The sequence below is a fragment of the Hyperolius riggenbachi genome, chromosome 2 (genome assembly GCF_040937935.1).
Source record: "Hyperolius riggenbachi isolate aHypRig1 chromosome 2, aHypRig1.pri, whole genome shotgun sequence".
Lineage (NCBI taxonomy): Eukaryota > Metazoa > Chordata > Amphibia > Anura > Hyperoliidae > Hyperolius > Hyperolius riggenbachi.
Window position 1 is genome coordinate 497,532,133 of NC_090647.1, and position 24,713 is coordinate 497,556,845.

Consider the following 24,713-nt stretch of genomic DNA (forward strand, 5'->3'; position numbering starts at 1 on the left):
AGTTGCATCAGTTCTGGACATAGCTTCAAGCACGAGTCCAGCGATGCCCGTCTATCCACCTTGCCTCCTACAGGCTCTAATGCATGGCATACTTCCTGTATATCATGTGACATACAGGAACCCAAAGTTTTGCCAAGCACAAGAGGCAGCAGAGCGCGATAGAGGATGGAAGGTATGTCCAACGCTGCGGGCCGCACGCACTGGGACTTTGGGAAAGTTTGAAGGCGCTTCTTCAAACTTCCCCATGTGGAAATGACGTTATTGCGATATTCGCCGCTTTGACGATTCTGAAATTGTGATCTTGGTGATCGCGATTTCGATTTAAATTCGATTTATCTTTCAGGCCTACTTTAAAGAATGACTGGCAGAGAACTTAAAGAGAGCCCGAGGACCACTAGTGGAAACTGCTTGCTAAGGCTTCTTTCACATTACATAACGAGTGCACAAACCGCTTTCATGCACACGTTAAGACCTGCGGCGCGATGTCGGGAAGTTGCGGTGCGACGTTGATTAGCAGCGGTAATTCTAATTCACCTGACGGGAAAATGCTGTGGCTGGACGATTAAAAGCTCCCAAATGCGTTACAACGTAACTCTCTGGAACACTTTGTCTAATGTGAAAGTTAACATGAAAGTCAAATAGACTTTCAGGTTACCCAGCTTACTGGAACCTAGGAGCGAGCCGTCAAAATGCACGGATCAGCTCCTAGTGTGAAAGAGGCCTAAACTGTCAGAGCATAAATTCAGTTCTGTTCGACACTTTGATCTAAAGACGTTGACTGTTAAATATTTTATCCGGCAACAGTGCCGCCAGCAGCAGCTATGTTTTCCTATATTGGACAATGTCTACCATTGGGCCTGAACTGGAAAATGCCAATGTCAGACACAGCCTGACATAGGATTGGAAAGGACTAAGGATTTTCCACCAGGGCTGTGGTGTCCGTACAAAAATCATCTGACGACTCAGATTTATGAAACCACTGACTCTACTCTGACTCCAGGTACTTAAAATTGCTCCGTCTCCGACTCCTCAACTCCAACTCCTTAGTCTAATACTTACCAGGGCCGTGGAGTTGGTGCAAAAATCATCTGACTCCTGCTCCAGTTAGTTAACATTGTTCAGACTTCCACACAAATTAAACAAAAGCCCTACCAATCAGTACCTACACAGCATAAGGAATACATCTGTGCCTGTAGTATGACAATGTTAGGTAACATTTACAATGTAGGTGTATTTGTATACCTGATATTATTACTGAGCTGCTGGAGTCACCACCACTCTCTCCTACAGACAGGGGAGATGGTAGGTCATGCAGGACGACTAAAATGGTGGTGGTTATCTGAAGCAGAGGCCACCAACATCGGTGCACACCTGTACTCTTGCTAGATATTCCCTTGATAACACTCTCAGTCTGAAGGCAATGAAAATCTAGGACGCCTAGCAAACCTTTTCCCGCGTTGATACCACCAGGCACCAGGCTTACACACACGGAGTTCCACTTTTCCCCATGACATACTTCAGATGTCTTATCAGTAGCTCATTTTTATTTGTCCTTTGTTTTTATGGGTTTGTAATGATGGAAAAAAATTGTAAAACAATTGACAGTATAAAAACATGGCCTGGTCAGAGTCCAGAAGAGGGTGCGAGGTCAATGAATCTGCGATGGAAAAATAACACACTCTTCACCACAGGGACCCGACCTTCACCCCATATCAGGGGGAAGTGGAAAAAGACGTGTCAGCACAAAGTCACAGATGGCCAGTGTCACTGCTAACTGAACGAGATTAGGAGGACACCTTAAAGGAGAGCTTCGTAGCAAGATACAAACCACCAGGACATCTAAGCTCAGATGACCCAGGAATGAGTCCACCACCGTCTAACAAGCTGTAAACATGTTTCTGTCGGTGACTGGCACAAACTGCAACTCTCTCTAGTTTAAATTTAGAGCTGGTTATCTAATCTGAGCTTCAAATGGGAGGATATCCAAACGTATGCAGACAGCATGTAGGCGAAAAAAAGAAAGCGACCCGTGCTGCAAGCAAACGTGGTGACAGCATGACGAACCCCATTCAAGAGAAGAGAGGGATGCATCCACAGCCAGTTCCATCAACACCTCCAAACCTGCCAGCCGAGAGAACGTTCAGAAAAAAAAAAAATGATATACTGTATCACCATTGATTCAAGCAGACTTGTACACTACATTTCTACCTGCCACAGAGAACATCACGCAGGTGTCGAACGATAAAATGGGTGGAGGTGTGTGCAGGTATGAAATAGATACAAACCTGCATGAGTGCATTCTCTGCCAGTCCTTCCCTGAAACTCCTCGCATGTGATGTCACACACAAGAATACGCATCATTCTGCCTCAACCTTCCCGCCAACAATACTGCACAGGAAGTGTGGCAGCCAGGAGTGCAAGGAAGAGCATTAGGTGTTCTATTAGGGTGATGGGTCATAATTGGGTAACTGTACTAAAAATATTGTAATGAATACAATTGTATAAAATAAAAATGTAAACAAGACTCATAACTATCATTGCCATGTGTTGGCTCGCCCCAAACTTTTTTTTTGTGAGTGTGGCTTTAGCAAGGATCTTTTCCAATGACAGTTACTTTTGAGGATTTCATGGAATTGTGACTTTGCAATCTCAGATTAAAGGACACCCGAGGTGAAAATAAATGAATAAAATAAATGATTGTATTTATCTTCCTTCTCCTAAAAATGACTTTTTAAGATATTCCACAGTTTTATTTTATGTTTAAATCTGCTTTTTAAGTTTTAACTGTTTTATTGTTTTTGCTTAATGACACATTCATTGAAGTATGCCAGAGCTAAAATCTATGAACTATTGACCCTTGTTATCTCTTTCCTGCTCTTAGAAGCCATTTTCTGCTAGGAAACAGTTTCATAGTTGGAATTTCTGATCAGTGAGGGTCACACTGTAGTCACTTCCTGTCTGAGTTAGGACTGACTTACAGGCCTGATATTTAACTCTTTCAGGCAGAGAAAGAGAAAAAGGAACACAGCATAGTTATTTGTGTGCTAGGCACTGTACATACACATGTCTATCTCATGTCACCTCAGGTATCCTTTAAGTTCAATTAAGTACAATTCTGCAGCTCCAAAAGGGAGAAGAACTATCTGCTCAGTTGTGATGATGCAATGCATGTATGTTTTTTTTGCTTATACAGGTAGGCCCCGACATACGAACGCCTGGCCGATATGAATGGCATAAATTCAGTGTTTCCATGGGAACAAGCCCAAACATTTTTTTTTAACCAAATTGGAGAAAATAGATTTTTAAAAATTCAAAGAAAAAATGGCTTTTAAACTTGTATAGGAAGGCACAGGGAGCAGAGGTGCCACAGAGGGGGACACTGGAGGCACAGAGGAGGTACAGGGGACAAAGATAGCACATTGTTCTGACTTAAGAACAGATTCAGGTTAAGAACGAACCTGCAATCCCTATCTCATTCATTAACCGGGGACTACCGTATATCAAGTAAAAATTTCACACAATTTTTTTTTTTTAAATTAGTGTTCTCTCCGATTTATATTCTGAAATTTATCACACGTGGCAACATCTTTAGTCCTTTTGATAAATCTATGTGGAATGTTTGTTTCCTGAAAGTTCAGAAGCCAGTACAAAATATACCTGATCTCCCAGAATGCTCGGGGAAGAGGGGGTGGATTCCACACAGCTAATCAGCCTAGGCTTAACATCACTGCAAAGGCATTCAATATACAACAATATATACGGTAGATATAGGAAGTGTTTCTGATGCTGAAACAAAGAAAAAGTACTGTAAAAGTGGGTATCCTGAATAAGTTACTGCATTCTACTTACATGGCACTGCGGTGTATCTTCAAAATAAATTGTGCAGATATGCTTTAAAGCTTATGGAAAGTCCTTCCGTAGCCATCTCACCACTGCTAGGCTGCATTGCACAGGTATTAGGGGAGGGTAAGGTCTACTTTTCACCACAGCTGCTGCTGGCAGAATCAGTACTGTGCCACTGCTTCCGTCTCCAGTGGTTCTAGCTTCAACACTTTCAGTAGCTCAATATATACTAGCGCTCTCGCCTTGCAGCGCTGGGTCCCTGGTTTGAATCCCAGCCAGGTCATCATCTGCAAGGAGTTTGCATGTTCTCCCCATGTCTGCGTGGGTTTCCTCAGGGCACTCCGGTTTCATCCCACATCCCAAAAAACATACAGATAAGTTCATTGGTTTCCCCCTAAATTGGCCCTAGACTATGATGCATGCACTACACGATACATACCTAGACATATGACTATGGTAGGTACAAGATTGTGAGCCCCTCTGAGGGACAGTTAGTGACAAGACAATATACTGTATTTTTTGGACTATAAGACTGTAAAATGTGGGGGGGAAAAAGTCAATGTGTCCAATAGTCCAAATGCAGGGAGTTCCTGACTTGAAAACGCCTGCCAATACCAAGACAAGACAAGACAAATAACATTTATATTGCGCTTTTCTCCTTGCAGACTCAAAGCGCCAGAGCCGAGCAGCAGCCACTAGGGCGCGCTCTATTGGCAGTAGCAGTGTAAGGGAGACTTGCCAAAGGTCTCCTACTGAATTGGTGCTGGCTTACTGAACAGGCCGCAATGCCGGGGACTCCCTGTACTGTGCCCATGCAGAGAAGGACACAAAGGGGCATAGAGGAGGACCCAAGGAGGCCAAAAGAGGTACAAGGGGGCATAAGGTACAAAGGAGGCATAAACCACAAGATGCTAGCTAGCTATATATATATATATATATATATATATATATATATATATATATATATATATATATATATTATATTCCCCCCCCCCCCCCTGGTTTCTGTCCTAGGTGTGTCTTATAGTCCGCAAAATATGGTACTCTGTACAGCGCTGCGTAACATGTCGGCGCTATATAAATACTTAAATAAAATAATACTGTATATCCTTACTGACATATGAGACACTTGAAAAGGGTTGGTAAAGGATAAATATGGAGATTAGCACAAAGTCAGAGACTCCAGGCACCAGGGTCCCGTGCTGCCCAGGAGCACAGAATCTGACTGGAGCATTACTGCAGGTCCCACAAGATGCATGCACTCTATAAAGGTCAAAACGATCCTGGTTTGTAAGAATACAGGTTCCCTTTAAACCCTGGCCACAGGCTGTCTTCCACCACCATGCATGTGTGAAAAGGGCTGGAAACTTTGCTTTAGTAAATGGAAATGTGCAATAATGAGCAGAGTTTCCAATCGGATGCGATAATATATATTTTAATGACAGTTTCCCAGCAGCAGTTTGGAGCCTGGGAAACGCGACTTCATATAGGCCTGGCAGAGCTGTGCAGGCGGGCAGGACCGGCCATGCTATGAGGAGGTATGGAATGATGAAGTCATGGAAGACAGCAACCACTTTCCACATATTCTGCCTCTATAAATCACTCGCCTGCCACTAAAACTCATGGAAGATTTCATTCATTTGCCGTTTATAAAACTCTCCTCTGGACAAATGGAAAAGCATCTGAAATGGACATTTGCTGTGACATAAAGGCCACACTGCAGGGAAACTATGCTGCGTCTTCAGCAAGCAGACATTTATCTGGAAATAAATACTATTTTTCTGGCAACGTCCTCGGGGTCTCCCAAACCCACTAAAAACAACAACTTTGTACATCTTACATTAGTAAACCACTGGTAGTGATAATCAGGATTTACGGATTACGCAAAATTTCACATAAAATTTTGCAATTATGGCCACACGTAAATTCAACTGAATTTGCATAATCCAATCATAATTTTGCGTAATATCATGTCGACTTTAGCAGTTAAAGTGAAGTGAGTTTTTTTCCCCTAAACCAATCATGTTGTACCTCGGACCTGAAATCGCTCCGCTAAATGACTGACCAGTCCGGTCAAATTTGCTTGAAAAAGGGAAGAGGCACAGCTGATTTCTATGGCTCTGCATCTTGTCCGCTCACGTCTCTACCTTTCTCCGCCCCTCTGAGCCGCGCACACAAGCTCCATACGGCGTGACCCACTGGAGCAGTGTGGTGCACTTGGGAGAGCGACTGAGGACAGTGAAAATAAAGATGGCCTGGAAAAGCACGAAAAGGTCTCGGCCATCTTTGGGGAAAAAAATGCCCGGTCTCTGGGGATAAAGCTCTAGTGTGAACTAGCCCATAGAAAGACATTAGCCAAGCACTTTTCAAAATGCTAATGCTTTTCAAAGCACTCAGAAGCGCTCTTGATGTGAACTTGCCCTAACCTTCATCTCCCCTGTAAGTGCCTAAAGAGAGGATCCCCCCCCTACAAAATGACCTGATCCGCTAGCAGGCTGTGGAGTCGGAGGGTCTGAGCAATTTTGGGTTCCTGGAGTTGGAGTCGGTGGTTTCATAAACTAAGGAGTCAGTTGATTTTTGTACCGACTCCACAGCCCATCCAGAGGGTTTCCTGTACATGGCACGTTACAATTCCCCTTTAAAAAGGACCTGAACTCTTGCACAGGAGAGAAGGAAACATAGAAATGCACCCTGTATGTATTTAGAGAGTTTAGTCTGTCTAATTCCCCCTCATCTGTGACTAATCACCACTAATTTGACCTCCAGCAAAAGAAGGAAATATACTGCGCTCCACAGAACCAATCTCAGTGCATAGTGGGGATCGCAGCTATAGTCAGAGTCACCTCTCTTTCAAACACTATCCACAAGTAAAGCTGCGCATCTATAATCGTCCTCGCTAGGAAGCAGGATTACCCTAAAACAACAAATGGAATGTGAACATAGTGCCAAGTATTGTCTTATACATAGCACAGCCTGCACCTCGTGCTGCACTCCTGGGGGAAGTGCCACCACCTTGGGGATTATGCAGAGTCCCCCCTTGCGAGTCCACTCACCAGACCATAACTTGCTTCTTGCGTATTACAAAGTTGTGCATCACATCGGCGGTTTCAAGGATTAGAAGTAGCTTTTTTAAAACACCACCGGCAGGACAGCTAGTAACAGAACACTGTATGCCCGGGCCGCAGAACACAGGGCAGTGCGTCCAACCGAGTCTGCCTTCGCTTCTCATAACGTCTGCATGCAGCCTGGCTCTGCCCAATTTGATATCTAAACTGTGTCAGCTGGCCGCCTCAGCAGAGCAGATAATTTGTAAACACAGGATGTGAACAATATGTCTGCTTCCATGAAAGAAGAAAGTAGACATACTGCAGATGTATTTTAGGATTTGTATCAGCTGTAACAAAAAAAAAAAATAACTTTTTCTTTAAAGGTTATTATGCTGTTGCTTAGATTTTAGAGCAGAGAGGAAGTTCTGAGTTCAGGTCCCCTTTAGGCTGGTTTCACACCAGGACGTTGCGTTTTAGGGGACGTTATGGTCGCATAACGTGCCCCTAACGCAACGCCTGGTGCTCCCTGCTTTGGACGTCAGAGTGAGCCACGTTGTGCAGCTCACTCTGGCGTCTGTGATGCCGTGATGCGCACTCTTGGACGCATGCAGCATCACGTGGTCCCGCCGGCCAATCGCCGCACAGAGCGGCCGCTCCAGGAAGTAAACACTGCACTTCACTGAGTGCAGTGAATATTAATTAGCCATGTGCCCGGCCGCTCTCCCCTCCTCCCCAACGTTACTGAGCATGTGCAAACAGTCTAACGCGGCTCTGCCGCTTACAAAGTACTGCATGCAGTACGTTATATTATGGCGCAGCGTTACACTAACGTAACGTGGGCACTGTGAACAGCCCATTGATTTTTCATTGCTGTGTGGTGGGGTGCGTTACAAGCTGCTCTAACGTGCGCCTGTAACGTCCCACTGTGAAACCAGCCTAAACCTAAATGCAGTTTCAAATGATTCCTGCAGGGAGGATCTATACCTCCTGTAACAAAATACAAAGCTCAAAGACCGGTATTACAGCGCCTCTGATTCAGTGTAACAACGAGCTGGACTCCAACCAATGCAGCTCACAGCAGCTTGTGCGGGTTAAATGCACCATGAACTGTAATCAGAAGCAATAATCGGCAAAGTGGAGGAAGGGGAGACAAGAACCCATTTACTCTAACCCGTATTAATATTTAATGGCGGAAATGTGCAGTTCCTCCGCTTAGCGAGATTTTACTTGCCAGTTATTGAATGCTTTTAAAAAGCAGAATGAACTGTTCTCAAATGCCTTAAACTGACCCATAACAGAGGGCGGGACCATAACAGTCAGTGAAGTAATTCCTTCAATGCATCAATATTTTATTACAACAATCTGAATAAAAAGAAAAAGCATTAAATCTACTAGGGCTTCCATCCGTATGTACAGCAGTGATAGGGATTTGCCTAATCCGCTGCAGCTCCTGACCGATGTACAGCAACTCTAAAACCTCTCATTCAGAAATCTGCATATGCAGATTTAGAAGGAGGGGCCTTCTGCTCATTCTGTTTTTTCTATTCTGATGACAGAGCCTGACATCAGGCAGCACATTGGACTGGGCGCTTCCACGTGTAGACTTGTGGCCCCATAAGGCAAGGAACTAAGGTTAACTGGTTGCGTACGTATATGTAATCTGCCGGTGAGTTGGGCACAGCTAAATGATGGCCCACCCTGCTGCTGCTCAAATTCCCGGTGGCGTTAAATACAATTCCTCCTCCGAGTAACAGCAACTTGCAGAAGTAATTTGGGGTCCAGCGATCGCCGGAACCCCGAATTACCCATGCACGGGATGCAGACTAAAGAGTCAATGCTAAAGCAGAGCCCAACAGCTACTCGGCCGGACACGACGCTGAAACCACCTGCTTCATAATTGGCTCCCACTGATAAATTAGCTTTAAGGGAACTTAAACCGTCGCAAAGAAAAAGAGTTTCACTTACCTGGGGCTTCTACCAGCCCCTCGCAGCCATCCTGTCCCGCACCAGTCCTCAACAATCCTCTGTTTCCCGGCCGCAGCTTAATTTCGGTTCTGCCGATGGTCCACTGCAACCGGCGCGGCCCTGGCCATGTCCATCCTCGTATACGTTCATGGTGCCGAAAGCAGCCTGCGTAGGTGCAGTACAAGGTTTTCTCTTACTGCGCCTGCACAGGACGCTCTCACCGCTGTGAACACGTATGAGGATGCATGCGGCCAGGGCCGCACAGGCACAGTGGACTGCCAACTGATCAGTCTGCAGAACCAAAACTAAGCCACGGCAGGAGAGCAGAGGAGCGTGGATGACCGGCGCGAGACAGGATGGCTGCGAGGGGCTGGTAGAAGCACCAGGTAAGTGAAACTCCTTTTCTTTGCGACAGTTTAGGCTCTCTTTAAGGCTCTGCCCAACTATTATCTAAACTTGGTCTGTTAGAGGATAGCTAGGGGTGTGTACGCTGGCAAACGACAAGACCTCCAACTGATAACAGGCGGTTTGCCTGATCCAACAAGCAGATTGAACTATCGTACAGTTAGGTAACGTGTGTATACATCACTTGAACTACTCTTTTTTTTTTTTTAATGCGGACAAGTTGGTTCGCATGCAGTATTTAAGTGAGTTGGTTATTTAGTTGATCAGCGTGTGTGTACGTACTTGTCGTGCAGCTGATCATGTTGTGCGGTTGGTCGTGCATTAAGTTGCATGTGTGAACACACTTTTACACTGAAGTAGGAACATTAGCCAATCAGCAACTATGAGAAGGATTAATTGTGATCTCCTCGGGGGAAGTTAGTGACATCACTATATAGAGTATGTAAAAGCACTGCAGAAGATATCAATGTTATATAAAATAGTAATAAAAAAAAATATAAAAAAAAGTGTACAGGCAGAAGAGCAAGCAGGATCAATATCTCAGCATGATATTACTGTACTTTTTTCGCAGTACAGCATAAGGATATACACACAGCACCCTCTAGTGCTCACTAAGTTTAACAGCAACGGTCCTTAGGTACTCATTGCATAGACGAGATAAGCTAAGGTTTGGAAAACATAAGTGATTTTGCAAACATGACTTTATTAAAGCTTATCTGCTAGACGGTGGGAAGAGTTGATTATATTGGACAATAGTAAGAGTTGCTAATGGTTGCTGAAAGATCAGTGAACCAGCAGCAGTGTAACCAAAAACTACTCAGGGACACTGAGCAGTGCCATAAAAATAAAATCTGGACTTACCTTGGGCTTCCTCCAGCCCCTGTAGCCCACTAGGTCCCCCACCACCCTCTTGATCCCTTCCAAGCTCCCACTGGCCGCTCCAGTATTCCGGCAACTTCGGCTAAAGTCACACAAGAGGATGCCGGGGGACCTTGCGGGTTTTCCTTTGGGCACTCGTTACCTCCCACGCCCCAAAAAACATACAGATAAGTTAATAGGATTCCCCCCGCCAAAAAAAAAAATTGGCTCTGTAGCAGATACATACACTATACGATACATACATAGACATATAACTATGTTAGGGATTAGATTGTGAGCCCCTCTGAGGAGCAGTCAAATGACAAGCAACATACTGTACAGGGCTGTGGAAGATGTCAACGCTATATAAGTACTAAATAAAAATAGGGTATGGACACCAGATTGCGAGGCCATCTAAAGGTACCCACACATTACTCAACATATGGGCAGATCACCCATGAGATAGATCCCTCTCCGATCTGTTGCCTGCCCAACTTCCAATAGATTTATGCATGATATCTATCAGAAATTATCCTAACCCCACTGCCTCGCGTCCCTCCCCTCCAAGTGTTTGTATCCCCCCCTGCCATGTTACTTCTGTCCTCCTCTGGTGCCAAATGTCATAGGAGGTGACTGCACGTGACACAGTCGTATAAAGGATGTCACTATATGTGCCTGTGTCACATGGTCCAGGGCTCGCAGTGACATCAGAGGAGGCCAGAGGTTGCGTTGGCAGAGAAGTGAGCCTTTATACACTGCATACAGGCATGGGAGGGGCACAGAAAAACTTGTGGGGACACCGACCGGTTGTCTGTCAACAAGCACTGTTACAGCTGTGCACCCGATTGAGCCCTGCGACAGAGATTTTACCAGCATTTCCAGTCAATCCTTTCGACCCAAAATCAATAGAAAAGTCAATCAGGCAGCCATGTTTCAGCATTGATTTTCCGCCGCTTTGATAAAATGATCGAATCAGACACACAAAATTGAGTGATGTATGGGCACCTTAAGGGTCAGTAAGTGACAAATATTTCATTTCTCCACAAAGTAAGCACTACAGAAAATGTCAGCACTGTATAAATACAGGACAATAATAATAGATGTGGTAAAGCTAGATGTCTATAGATTCTGTTTCACTCCGGCTTATGTATTAGGTTTCTCCAGAAGTTGTATCTGCTGATTGCTGCATGATAAGAGAGACCACTTCCCTACGCTGTAAAACAGCAAAGGTCTGATAGCGGCTAACAACCATTATACCTATCATTTTACAGAAGGCAGTGGTTCTAGCATTTGTTGCCATGGTAACCTACCACACTGTCCTGACATGCACTTATTGCGAAGTGTACCCAGTATGCACCTGCCCGTGCCAGCCACCTCTCTCCCAGCATGCATTTCCAGGGTGCTCGAGCCGAGGGACAGGTGACAATATATTCTGTGCCACACACAAAGAGAAACTGTAATTGGGAGTAGGGTTGCAACGGTACGAAAAACGTAAAAAAAAAAAATATATATGGTATACGGTATTAAACAATTATTTCGACCCGGGCCCCCCCATTAGTAGTTGCCCGCACCATAGGCAGCCAGGGATAGGTGTAGCCAGAATTAGGTGGCCGCAGCATAGGTAGCCAGGGATAGGTGTAGCTTGAATTAGGTGGACGAAGCATAGGTAGCCAGGGATAGGTGTAGCCAGGATTGGTGCCCGCAGTAGAGAGACCCAGGGATAGGTGTAGCCTGGATTGGTGTCTGCAGTATAGAGAGCCAGGGATAGGTTTAGCCAGGATAGGCGCCTGCAGCATAGGTAGCCAGTGATAGGTGTAGCCAGGATTGGTGCCCGCAGTAGAGAGAGCCAGAGATATGTTTAGCCAGGATTGGTGCCCGTAGTATAGAGAGTCAGGGACAAGTGTAGCCAGGATTGGTGCCCGTAGTATAGAGAGTCAGGGATAGGTTTATCCAGGATTGGTGCCCGTAGTATAGAGAGCCAGGGACAAGTGTAGCCAAGATTATTGCCCGCAGTATAGAGAACCAGGGACAAGTGTAGCCAGGATTGGTGCCCGCAGTATAGAGAGCCAGGGACAAGTGTAGGGAGGATTGGTGCCCGCAGTATAGAGAGCCGGGGGGGGGGGGGGGGTGCAGCAGCAGCAGGGTGTACAAAACAAATACTCACTTGCCGGCAGCTGGGTGATCTTGCACGCTGTACTAGCTTCATTCTACTTCCTGTTCTTGCATCATCTCCTTGTAATAGCACCCAGGGTGCTCTGTGTCAGGGAAATAGGACAAGAACAGGAAGTACAATGAAGCTAGTAGCTAGTACATCGTGCAGGACTACCCAGCTGCCAGCAAGTGAGTATTTGCTTTTCCTCGCCTCTGTTCCTTCTCCCGCCACTACGTCACATGCCCGCCGCTACGTCGCTCTGCCCCCCCGTTAGCCCCGCCCCCCGAAAACCAGTAAAACGAGTTTGTGCATGGTATGATTACCATACACAATCAAACTACGGTATATCGTCATGCCAGTATACCGCGGCAACCCTAATTGGGAGCACATTATAAATCTTAATGCAACCATGATACTACTGAAGCAAAACATTACAAAATAAAATAAGCCTTAACCACTTAATGACCGCCGGGTCGTTAGTGGTATAGCATGGACTTTCCATGCCCGTTCACGGAGACTGTCTCCGTGAACAGTGTGTGAGCCGCCGAATGCGGCTCGCTCGCATAATGTAAACACCCGGGGAAGAAATCCCCGCTGTTTACATCATACGGCGCTGCTATCAGGCGCAGGACGGATATCTGTCCTGCGCCGCTCAGAGGGGAAGGGAGAGGGAGGGAACGGAGGTGAGGCCAGAAAACGATGCGGAGGGGGGCTTTGAGGAGCCCCCCCCCGCAAATTGATACTAGCCGGCGGCGACAGACCCCCCCCCCAGCAGGACATCCCCCTAGTGGGGAAAAAGGTGGGGGGGGAAGTCTGATCGCCCTGCTGGCTGTAGAGCCCACGCAGCACCGATCACTGGAATATCCCCTTGTCCTTGCATGCTTGTTATTATTATGAAATATTCAGTAAATATTTTCAGAGCTGACATCAATGTTACTGTCCTAGGCACAACTCCCACTGAGTTCCACTCGTGTAGTAATTGCAATGAGAATGACATTCTCCTAATCGATATCTTCGCTGAACTATGATTAAGAACCATGTAGGTTCGAAACATGTCAGTCTACTCTTTTATCTGTATGGGATACGTCCTGAATAAATTTGTGGATCGAGGAGGCATTGTGCGGACATTCCTTCATTCGATATTGTGTTTGGGCTGGGCAGCCCCTGTTCCAGCACTGTCTCCCCGTTGTGAGTTGAGCGGTACTTTTCCTTATCCACTGGAATATCCCCTTGTCCTTAAGTGGTTAAAGGGCAACCGAAGTGAGAAGAATACAGTGGCTGCCATATGTATTTCCTTTTAAACTATACCAGTTGCCTGGCAGTCCTGCTGATCTATGTCTCTGCACTAGTGACTAAATAACACCAGAACAAGCATGCAGCTAATCTTGTCAGATCTGACAATGTGAGAAACACCTGATCTGCTGCATGCTTGTTATTATTATGAAATATTCAGTAAATATTTTCAGAGCTGACATCAATGTTACTGTCCTAGGCACAACTCCCACTGAGTTCCACTCGTGTAGTAATTGCAATGAGAATGACATTCTCCTAATCGATATCTTCGCTGAACTTATGGATCTCTGGAGACGTGGATTTTACAAACAATATAAAATGAATGTTACTTGCGCAAGTCAATGCACGCCGCCGGTGAGCTGAGCGCAGGGGGAGCCGAGCAACGGCTCACCTTGCTGCCACTCAAATCCCCAGTAGTGAATACTATTCCCCCTCCGAGTCGTCACTCGGAGAAGGAGAAGTTATTCGACACCCAAATGACCCTTGCGAGGGGTGCGCTCTATAACATTAGTGCTATAGGAGCACAGCTTTGGCTCCAAAACCACCTGCTTCAGTCTATTCTCCCTGGAAAACAAACAAAACAAAAATAACACTTTATCAGATGATCTCATTTATATTAAAGGAGAACTGAAGAGAGAAGTATATGGAGGCTGCCATATTTATTTCTTTTTAAACAATGCCAGTTGCCTGGCAGCCCTGCTGATCTATTTGGCTGCAGTAGTGTCTGAATCACACCAAGAAGAAGCATGCATCTAATATTGTCAGATCTGACAATAATGTCAGAAACACATGAACTGCTGCATGCTTGTTCAGAGTCTATGACTGAAAGTATCAGAGGCAGAGGATCAGCAGGATAGCCAGGCAACTGGTATTGCTTAAAAGGAAATAAATATGGCAGCCCCCATATCCCTCTTGCTTCAGTTGTCAAAGTATTTTGACAAAGTTTTATCATTAGGACTTATTCACACTGCAGTGTGCCATCCACAAAAACATCAGACATCGCGCGCAGAGCAAAGTCTGACAGTGACACGCCTACTAATGCATGGTGCTGCATGAATTTCATTGTGAACAACTAGTGATGGGTCGTTCGCGATCGAGCCGGCGCTTTGCTGCGAACGACAAGAGCCGGCTCTCAGTTTCAAAAGAGCCGATGCCTCAGCCGCCCCACACAGCCCTGCTTTGGTCTGTAATAAAGGACGCTGTGGCATGCTGGGAGATGTAGTCCTCCTCTCGCAGCTTGTAGGAGTGTATGGGGCGGAGCAGAGCAGTAGCAGGAGGGATTGCACCAGTCAGAGAAGCAGTCTGGAGTTGTCATGGAGATGGGGGCGGGGCTTTTACTCCGATTCTGAGTGGTGTCTAGTGATATTTAATGAAGAGCCGATTGAGAGCCGTAAGAGCCGGCTCTTTAATGGGAGCCGATTCAGAAGAGCCGATATTCCCATCACTATGAACAACCCAGATATACCAGTACTTACTAGAGCATTTTTTCCCCTCATCATTGATGTGAACATTTGCTTGTTTCACTGAGAAGGTCGCCTCCCTGTGGAGTGAATGCATCACTGCAGTTAACTTCCTAAACCTGCAGTTATAAATGAGTGCGAAAAAAATTGCTGCATAATTTTTAAAAACGCATGTAAAACACACATAATGTATTTCAATGAAGACGCAGAGGAATGTACTTTTACAAGCATTGTTGATATATTTTTTTTAAATGTTATTGTATTTCATTCCATTGATTAGGCAAATTAATAAGAACTGCAAATGTGAAACGCACACAAAAATGCAAAAAGCCTGCATATTTTCACCTGTCGGCAGAGTAAACTCATCCATGGACTGTCTGAAAGTAGGTTTGCCATCAGAATTAATTTTCAATCTATTGAAGCATTGCTATTCTTACTTCTTCATTGCTGTACAGGTTGGTTATTTTTTTCAATGTATTATTTGCTCATTTCGCTACAGTGCTCCACTGATGTCAGTTTTAAAACGACATTAATAGTAATGATATATGTTACGTTCAGTTCACACTTGCTTTACCGCATGAGGACCGCGGTGCTAAACCCCCCTAGTGACCAGGTCATTTTTTACTAATTGGGCCACTGCAGCTTTAAGGCCTAGCTGTTGGGCCGCATAACTCAGCACACGAGTGATTCCCCCCCTTTTCTCCCCACCAACAGAGCTTTCTCTGTTGGTGGGGTCTGATTGCTCCCCAGTTTTTTTTTGTTTTGTTTTTTTAATATAAATATTTTATTATTATTTTTTTTCAGCCTATGACAGCCGACCACTTCCTGGACTACAGAGGGGACAGCCGTGTCACACGGCTGTCCCCAGTACAGCGTTGCCTTAGATCGCAGCGCTGTACAGGTATATTAGTCGGCTAACAGTCTCCGAGCGGCAATCGCCACTAGGAGACTAAGCGGAGATGTGCATGCAGATCTCCTGCTAGCCCCATTCCCAGCCATTCAGGCCAATCGGCGTGGAGCTGTCGGCAAGTAGTTAAAAACATGCCTGCGTGGGACCCAGGAAGCAGATCCTATATTAAAAAGAGGATCCTAAAGCATGGATCCTTCACAGATCCATGTGCCGCGGAATGCGACAAAGAACGCAGAGTCCCAACTTGGCACATTTTCCTGGACCGAACGGGAAAATGTGTCCAATGAAAGCCTATGACAACAGACACTGTCCTGTTCTCACTAGGCTAGTCGCCGCATTCGCATTGCAAGACCGTGACATGATACTAATCGCCGCTCGGTCGCCAGGAGATCTCCACTCAGCAGCAGTGAGGATTCTCACTGGTTCATGATGGAACAATGAAAATTCTCCCTGTTGCTAGGGAGATTGGCTTGCTGCAGCCTATGGAGAGACCCATGCTTCTGCTAACCTCTGGGATGTTTAGAAGGGAAGAGCGGCGGCAGAAAAGGGGAGCGGCGATGCGTACGGGCGGATGTGATCAACGCAGGGGCGGATGGGCGTAATTGTTGCATGCGGATGCAGAACGGAGGGAACGCATCCGCCTCGTGGATACGTTTACTGTTTCCTATCTGCATCTGTTCAAGTGTGAACGGGCCCTTATACAGATTTTTATTTCAAAGTGGAATAAACCCTTTGTGCGGATCAGAGTATAACAGTTTTTAATAACCTGATGACATCATCACTGCAGCCTCACTGTACTACTCTAGCAGTAAAGCTACTAGGAGGGACACAGGACTACACTTCCCATGATCCCTAGCAATGACGACAGCTGCTAACTAGTGATTGCTCTGCCTAGGAAAACTCATGGAGAAGCATGTGATCAGTTTGAGCAGCTGACAGATTTGTAAGGTTCTGTGATGACTTTCTGGTTTAACACATGATCATGACCAGCAAATCAATCAGCTGATCAAACATTCTTCTCCATGAGTTCTAAGCAGGGCCATCCCTACAGATAACATCCAGCTAAAAACAGTGAACCTCGGGAGGGGAAAGCCTCAGGGTCCCAATGAGGCTTCCCACATCCCTGTAGCTGCAGGCAGTCCAGTGCTGGCTCCCCCGAAGCGTCCCGCAATCCTCGCTCGACAAGCCTGACAAGACTTGATATATTTACCTTCCCTGGCTCCAGCAGGTGGCGCTGTTGCGGCTCAGCACGGAAATAGCCGATCTCTGTCAGGTCCGCTCTACTACGCAGGTGCAGGAGACTTGCGCCTGCACAGTAGAGCGGACCTACAGCGATCGCCCATCTCCGAGCAGAGAGCCGTTACTGGAGCCGGGAAGGTAAGTATTTACATCCCCGCTGTTCGGAGGGGCACAGCGAGACCGCCGTGGGACACAGGAGGACGGGGGAAGCCTCGATAGGATCCGAGGTGAGAACTTTTTTTTAGTTACAGGTTTTCTTTAAAAAGGAAATACTGTAAATAAGGCAGCTTCCACATTCCTCGAGATGGGAAAACTCCATCTACTGGCCAGATATGGTAAAGGTGTTTTAAAATATTTTCATTATTCCAGATGACCTAAAGGATTTTGTCCTCAGAACATTCTGTCATGATCCTTTTACCAAGGTGGAGTTTCCACTTTGTTCTTTACATGTGAGAATTTGAATGCACGGTTTAACATGGAAAAAAATATGCAAACACAGCAGTGTATCTCTCCCTACCCTGTATACAGCAGTGGCCCCCTAATACACAGTATAGCACCATACCCTGAATACAGCAGCGTCTCCCAATGCACAGTATACCTCCCTAGCCTGTATATGGCAGAGGGTGCCCCTACACACAGTATAGTCCCATACCTTGTATAAAGCAGTGTCCTTCAGGATACAGTACATACCTCTCCCCTGTACAGAGCAGAGTATTGACAATATACAGTACAGACTAATACCCCATATAGTGCAAAGTGCCTTAAAAAATACTTATATAGCCCTCACCTTTGTATACTGCAGTGTTCCCCCAGTACACAGTATTTCCCCACCCTGCATACAGCAATGACGCCCCATTGCAGCATATAGTAGTGAAACCGCTACTAGTATACAGCAGCATACCCAATACACAGTATAGACTCCTCCATTGTATATCTGTATATCTTGCATAAAGTACTGTACTACAATACATGGTATAATTAGACCCCTCCTTGAGTGTCCCCCAATACACAGTACAATGAGAGCCCTCTCCTCCACACAGTAGTGTCCTCCAAATATATAATGTAACAAGACCCTTTTCAGTATACAACACTGTCCCCTCCTTGCAGACAGCAGTGACGTAACAAAGGAGCTTGGCACTTCAGTGCGAGATTTACATGGGGCCCAACCACTGTATTGATATGGAGCCCCAAAACCAACCAAGTTCAGTTGCAGTGTCTGAGAGGTATAGATAGGTATCAGACTAAGGAAACAGTTAAGGTTTACCTCTATACAGCGTATAATAAAACCCTTTGCCCTCAACCCAGCAGTCACCCTAGATAGGTGTGCCCCCCACGTATAAAGCACTATACCCAAGCTACACATTATTGCAAGACCCAACTGCCAGCACATTGTCCTCCATACATAGGGTGGCCCCTCCCCCTGTATACAGCACTCTCCCCCAGACCCCTCTGCACCAGGCAGCCCCTCCCCCTGTATAAAGTACTTGGTGCTAGTCTACGTTTGGGGACCCAGCAGGAAAGGAAACCCCACAGGAAATTCTGCTAATGTGATATGGTGGACGACACCCCCTCCAACTGCTAGGTTTCAGATAGGTTGCGTGTACTAGGCAGCCAATCACAACACTTTGTGCTATAATCGGGTGCTGTGATCCCCTAAAGTAGACTAGTGTCCTGCACTCTCCCCCGACCCCTCTGCCCCCTGTATACAGCACTCTCCCCAGACCCCTCTGCCCCCTGTATACAGCACTCTTCCCCAAAACCCTCTGCCCCCCCAGAACCCTCTACCCCCCCATAAACAGGACAGCCCCTCCCCCTGTATACATCAATCTCCTCCAGACCCCTCTCTCCCTTGTATACAGCACTCTCTCCCAGACCCCTCTTCCCCCCCAGACCCCTCTTCCCCCCTATACACAGGACAGCCCCTCCCCCTGTATGCAGCACTCTCCCCCAGACCCCACTGCCCCCCACCAGACCCCTCTTCCCCCCATACACAGGACAACCCCTCCCCCTGTATACAGCACTCTCCCTCAGACCCCTCTGCGCCCCCCCCCCCCCCATACACAGGACAGCCCCTCCCACTGTATACAGCACTCTCCCCCAGACCCCTCTTCTCCCGATACACAGGACAGCCCCTCCCCCTGTATACAGCACTCTCCGCCAGACCGGAGCAGTGCTTTTCAGCGCTGCTAGATTTGGGTGCAGCCGGCGCCTCCATAGACTACAATAGGAATCATTCCTATTGAAGCGCTCAGTGAGTAACGTCGGCTCCGTCAGAAGACAGAGCCGAAGTCGCTTAAAAACATAATAATTCGGCCTCCAGCAATCGCTGGAAGCCGAATTATTTCATTACCCCACTATCCATGTCGGCCTGGAGGGGGAATAGTAATTAAATCGGCCAGGACTTGTGCAGATGCAGGATCAGCTATATACCGCTGTATCCTGCGCCCAAGTCTACCGGCGCCGATTTCAAATGTACGCCCCCCAGACCCCTCTGCCCCCCCCCATACACAGGACAGCCCCTCCCCCTGTATACAACACTCTACCCAGACCCCTCTGCCCCCCCCCCCCATACACAGGACAGCCCCCCTGTATACAACACTCTACCCAGACCCCTCTGCCCCCCCCCCATACACAGGACAGCCCCCCTGTATACATCACTCTCCCCCAGACCCCTTTGCCCCCCTATACACAGGAGAGCCCCTGCCCCTGTATATATCACTCTCCCCCAGACCCCTTTGCCCCCCTATACACAGGACAGCCCCTCCCCTGTATATATCACTCTCCCCCAGACCCCTGTGCCCCCCAAAGACAGGGCAGCCCCTACCCCTGTATACAGCACTCTGCCCCCCTATACACAGTGCAGCCCCTCCCCCTGTATACAGCACTCTCCCCCAGACCCCTCTGACCCCTTATACACAGGGCAGCCCCTCCCCTGTATACAGCACTCTGTCCCCCTAATACACAGCGCAGCCCCTCCCCCACACTCAGCAGACACAGACGGGCCGATCACTCACCCTGCAGCGGATGTCATAGAAGAGGCAGGCCTCCAGGTTGCAGCAGATGAGGGAGCTGGGCAGGGATCGTAAATCGATGTCCTCCATATCGATGTCCAGGAAATCCCAGTCACTGGCGGCCAGCTGGGAGCCGGGGCCCTCAGAACACACCCCCAGGTGAGCTGCCAGTTCCCTCAGGGCCTGCTCCATGACGTCACCACAGGCAGTTCTCGGGTCGCTGTGAGGTCACAGATCGGTAAAGTGACTGCAGGACGCCGAGCTCATCGCTGTCATCGGCCTCTCACTGACACAATGTACAACGCGCTGACGCCGCAGTGACGTCAGGAGGCCCGCCGCCTGGATGTACAGCGACACCTGCTGGCAATTTGTGATTACTGCCTCATGAAGGTTCATGAATTGCCAGAGCTCTGCTAGGAAATTAAAGTGAAGCCACAAGGGAAAAATAAATAATACTAAAATATAGATTTCATTTCAGTTTTGAGGCCTCGTTCGCGTTGTCCATTCTTGGAGGAGTTTTTTTTTCTCCTCCCGGCGCTCGAATGGGCGCTGCGTTGTTTTGTAAAGCGCTTCAATAAGAGCTTTTTCAGAGCGATTGCCTTTTTTCACTCCCTGACGCAAGTCAGGATGTGAACTCTTTGACCCGGAAAATAATAAATACAATGTATTTATTCTTAAAAAGCGTACGTAATCGCTGCACAAAGCAATTTTGTGACAGTTTTGCGTTTCTCCTATACCTTCCATTAAGGCGGAATCACCCCAAAAATAGTTCACGCACCGCTTTGCTGCCCGCACAGAGCACAACCTGCACTGATATGAACATTGTCATAGACATTGATTGCACAAGCGTTTGGCAGGCAATTTTTAAAACCGCCTGCGTCTGAAAAAAGGCCAAAAACGCCTCCAATGTGAACGAGCCCCGAAAGGTCTTGGCACTTGAGTAGGTATTTGTGCTCTGCTATTCAAATGGAGTAAGAGGAAGGGCACCTTCTTTCAGACAGACATACTTGCCACACTTCGCTGGTACGCACCAAGCGCTTTTCCGAGCACTTTTAAAAGTGCTTGGGTTTTAAAAAGCGCTTGGCTAATGTCTTTCTATGGGCTAGCTCACACCAGAGAGATATAATTTTTTTTGCAACATTCAGTGTTATGTATAGGAAAACCGTAAGGGCCCATGCACACTGGGGCCAATCGCCAAATTGCTAGTGATCGCTAGCGCTATGAAAAGCGCTAGTGTAATTAAAAGTATATAGCGGTGATCTCAAAAAACTCGAACAAAAATCCATTTTGCGATCCCTAGTGTGAACAGGGCTTAAAATCGCTTTAAAAATTGTTGAACAAAGCGATCTTGCAAAGTGTTTTTTTGTCAAAAGCTGTTCACTTACACATCAAAGTGTACAAGAACTACAAAACTGCTAAACCCAAACGCTACAAAATCGGTAGGCATACACAGAAAATCGCTTGGCACACGCCCAGAATCGGCAAGACCGGATTTGTACTTTTTACCGCCCAAGGCCACTATCACCAGCCGCCCTCTGACAAACAGCAAACCCCCCCAACCACACACACACTTTTATTGATCCCAGTAATCAATGTATTTAAAGATGCTTATTAACGATGCAATTTTACTCAATGATCAACCTTCCAAATTATTGTTGATGGTGCCAATCAACTTCAAACAACCATGATTGACGATTGTCAGTTGTTTTATCAACCTGTTTTGTGGATCGATTACATCTGAAATGATCGGAAGGATTATCATTTGTATTTCATTTATGAGTCAAATTGATGCTTTCCCCTCTTATAGGTTGGAGCTGGGAGGAGGGCGGAGTTGGACTTATGGATAGCTCAGGTTACAGACAATAAGCTGCCCACATTTGCTGCCCCTTCATCCCTGAGTCCCAGACACTTGCCCGACTGATGAAGTTAAGATGTTTGTCAGGTTGACTGCATGAGTGTGCCAGCCCGCTGGCCGCCCCTTGCTTTCCTGGTACCCTAGGCCATGGCCTTTGTGGCCTTGCTTTAAAACCGGCCATGAGAATCGGCACTGCAAATTGCTACAAAAAGCGCTAACGTGATTACGCTTAGTGATCTTTGGTGTGTCCCTCACCGCAGCTCTGCCGTTCGCCGCAGCTCCCTCCCGGTGCCCAGCAATGACGTCAGGCCAACCTCCAGGTCGGCCTGTACTGCGCCTGCACGAGCGGCGCTGTCAATCACCGCCACGTGGACCGGAGCGTTCCAGGCGCAGTACAGGCCGACCTGGAGGTCGGCCTGACGTTATTGCCGGGGACCGGGACAGAGCTGCGGTGAACGGCTGCGTGCAGAGCTGCGGCGTAGGACATGCTGGGAGATTGGGGCTGGAGGAAGCCCCGGGCAAGTAGTACTTATTTTCTGTATATTTCCCTGATAACTCCTTATAGGACCTTATCCCCGCACTTTGATTGGCCCAATAGGCTGCCTGTCACTTGACAGGGAACTTGACAGGCAACCTATTGGGCTAATCAAAGTGCAGGGATAGTGTCATTTTAAATGACTCAGGGCAGGACGAGTGGAGCTCTCATCATTGCCAATTAGCAGGCATAAGTTTGTAGCGCTCCCTATACTACTCTGATAAGCCACTCTAATCCTGATAAAGCACGTTAAGTCTGATAAGGCATGTTAACAACTCTGATAAGGCATGTTAACTCTGATAAGGCATTCTATTTGTTATAGTGAATCAATCCCTAAGAGATTTATATCAATAAAGGGAGATTGCGTCACTAAGGGGGTTTAAGGAAATCTTAAACGACGTGAAAATGTTCTATCTAACTTACCTGAGGCTTCTTCCAGCCTCCTGTAGACCCTAAAGACTCTTGCTTTACTCCAGGACCACTCTGCTGTGCCACTGTCAGCCACAGTAAAGTTTGCGACTGGCTCAGTTGTGCACTACTGCACATGTGGCCCAGGACATGCACTTCCTCGATCACGCTCCAGTTGCCAGGAGCATTGTGCGCATGTGCAGTTGCAAGGTTTACAGACTAAGCAGGCTTGTCTGTGAAGTGTCTCTATTGCTAGGAGGTAGTATCACTAAGGGCACTGTGTCACTGTCACTAAAGGGGTAATGTAACCAAGGGGTGTCCGTCACCAAGGGGGTTATGTCACTACATGGGATGTGTCAGTAAGGGGTTTCTGTCACTAATGGCGGCCTGTGTCACCACAGGGTGCTATGTTACTAAGGGACCTGTCACTGGAACTCTGTCACTGAGAAGGTCCAATGTCCACACACTTACCATCCCTGCTGATGGTGCCATTATCATCATGGAGTGGATGGTGACAGCCTGGCACAGATGCCGCCTATCAGCCCCAGCTGCTCATGTTGATCAGCATACTCAGCTGTGGTTGCACTGCAGTTAATTTTACCTCCTGCTTTGTGCAGGCATAAGAACTCATGAGAATAACAGAGGAAATAGAATTTGGGGTATCTATGACACCAAGTCATCTATTGTTGCCATGGCAAATTTGCTAAAAAAAAAAAAAAAAAAGATTGCAGCTGATAAATGTTAATATAGATACTGTATGTGTAGTAAAGCAGAGTGACCCTTTACAGAAGCATATTACCCTCCCAGCAATCAGCTCTGAATGTTTGGAAAGTCTAAATCAAACATAGATAGCTCTGACCTTGAGATTTCTCCCATCCAGCACTTGCTGCGCCGTCTCAAGAGAGTTTCAAACCACTTCAAAATATGGTGGAGAAATATGAAAGCAGGCTGGATTAAAAGCACATGGATAGAACACCATTTCCTTTACAGTTTATTCCTTACAAGTATAAAATGTCTGATTATAAGTTCCCTCTAAAAGCACTTCTCTCATCTCATGTGAAGGCCTGAAACACCCAATCCACTTCTTTAATTCAGTCTATTTTTGTATCTCTAATTTAGCTGAAACTTTTTTGCTTCCCACTAATAAAGTGTGAGTTTGTTGTGTGTACATATATATATGTGTGTGTGGTGTATGCGTGTGTGTGTATATACAGTATGTGTGTGTACGTGTGTATGTATACAGTATGTGTGTGTGTATATACATATATATATATATACAGTGTGTGTGTTTGTGTGTACAGCATGTGTGTGTGTATATATGTATGTGTGTGTTTATGTACAGTATGTGTGTGTGTTTGTATGTATATATGGTGTGTGTGTGTGTGTGTGTGTGTGTGTGTGTGTGTGTGTGTGTGTGTGTGTGTGTGTGTGTGTCGCTTGGCCCGCTTGGTCCGCGCGCGCGTAAGCCTCAGCCTCTGAGTGACAGAGAGGCTGTGTGCAGTATCCGTGTTGGCAAGAAGATTAGTAGATGCCGGCTGAGTAGCGGGAACCGCTGCCATGCCGCCGGCTGCGGTGTCCCTGCTGCCCTGAGGCAAGATGTCACAAACTGACTGTGCGGTGGAAACCGCCGGCTGAGACGCAGAAACCGCCGCCTTGCTACCGCTTGCGGCGGCGGTAACTCTGCTAACCTTCACATCTATGTGTTAGAATGGCCCAAAGTCCGGATCTAAAT

The 24,713-nt window shown here is 46.8% G+C and overlaps 1 protein-coding gene across 1 annotated transcript in view; it reads right to left on the reverse strand.

The window, feature by feature from the left end:
- Window positions 1–20,495, reverse strand: part of RCAN1 (regulator of calcineurin 1) — a 119,636-nt gene extending 99,141 nt beyond the window's left edge. Inside the window, exon 1 of the mRNA XM_068270452.1 lies at window positions 20,187–20,495. Coding sequence (XP_068126553.1) covers window positions 20,187–20,375 — 189 coding nt within the window. The 5' untranslated portion in view covers window positions 20,376–20,495. The remainder of the gene's footprint in view (window positions 1–20,186) is intronic.
- Window positions 20,496–24,713: the final 4,218 nt, after the last annotated feature.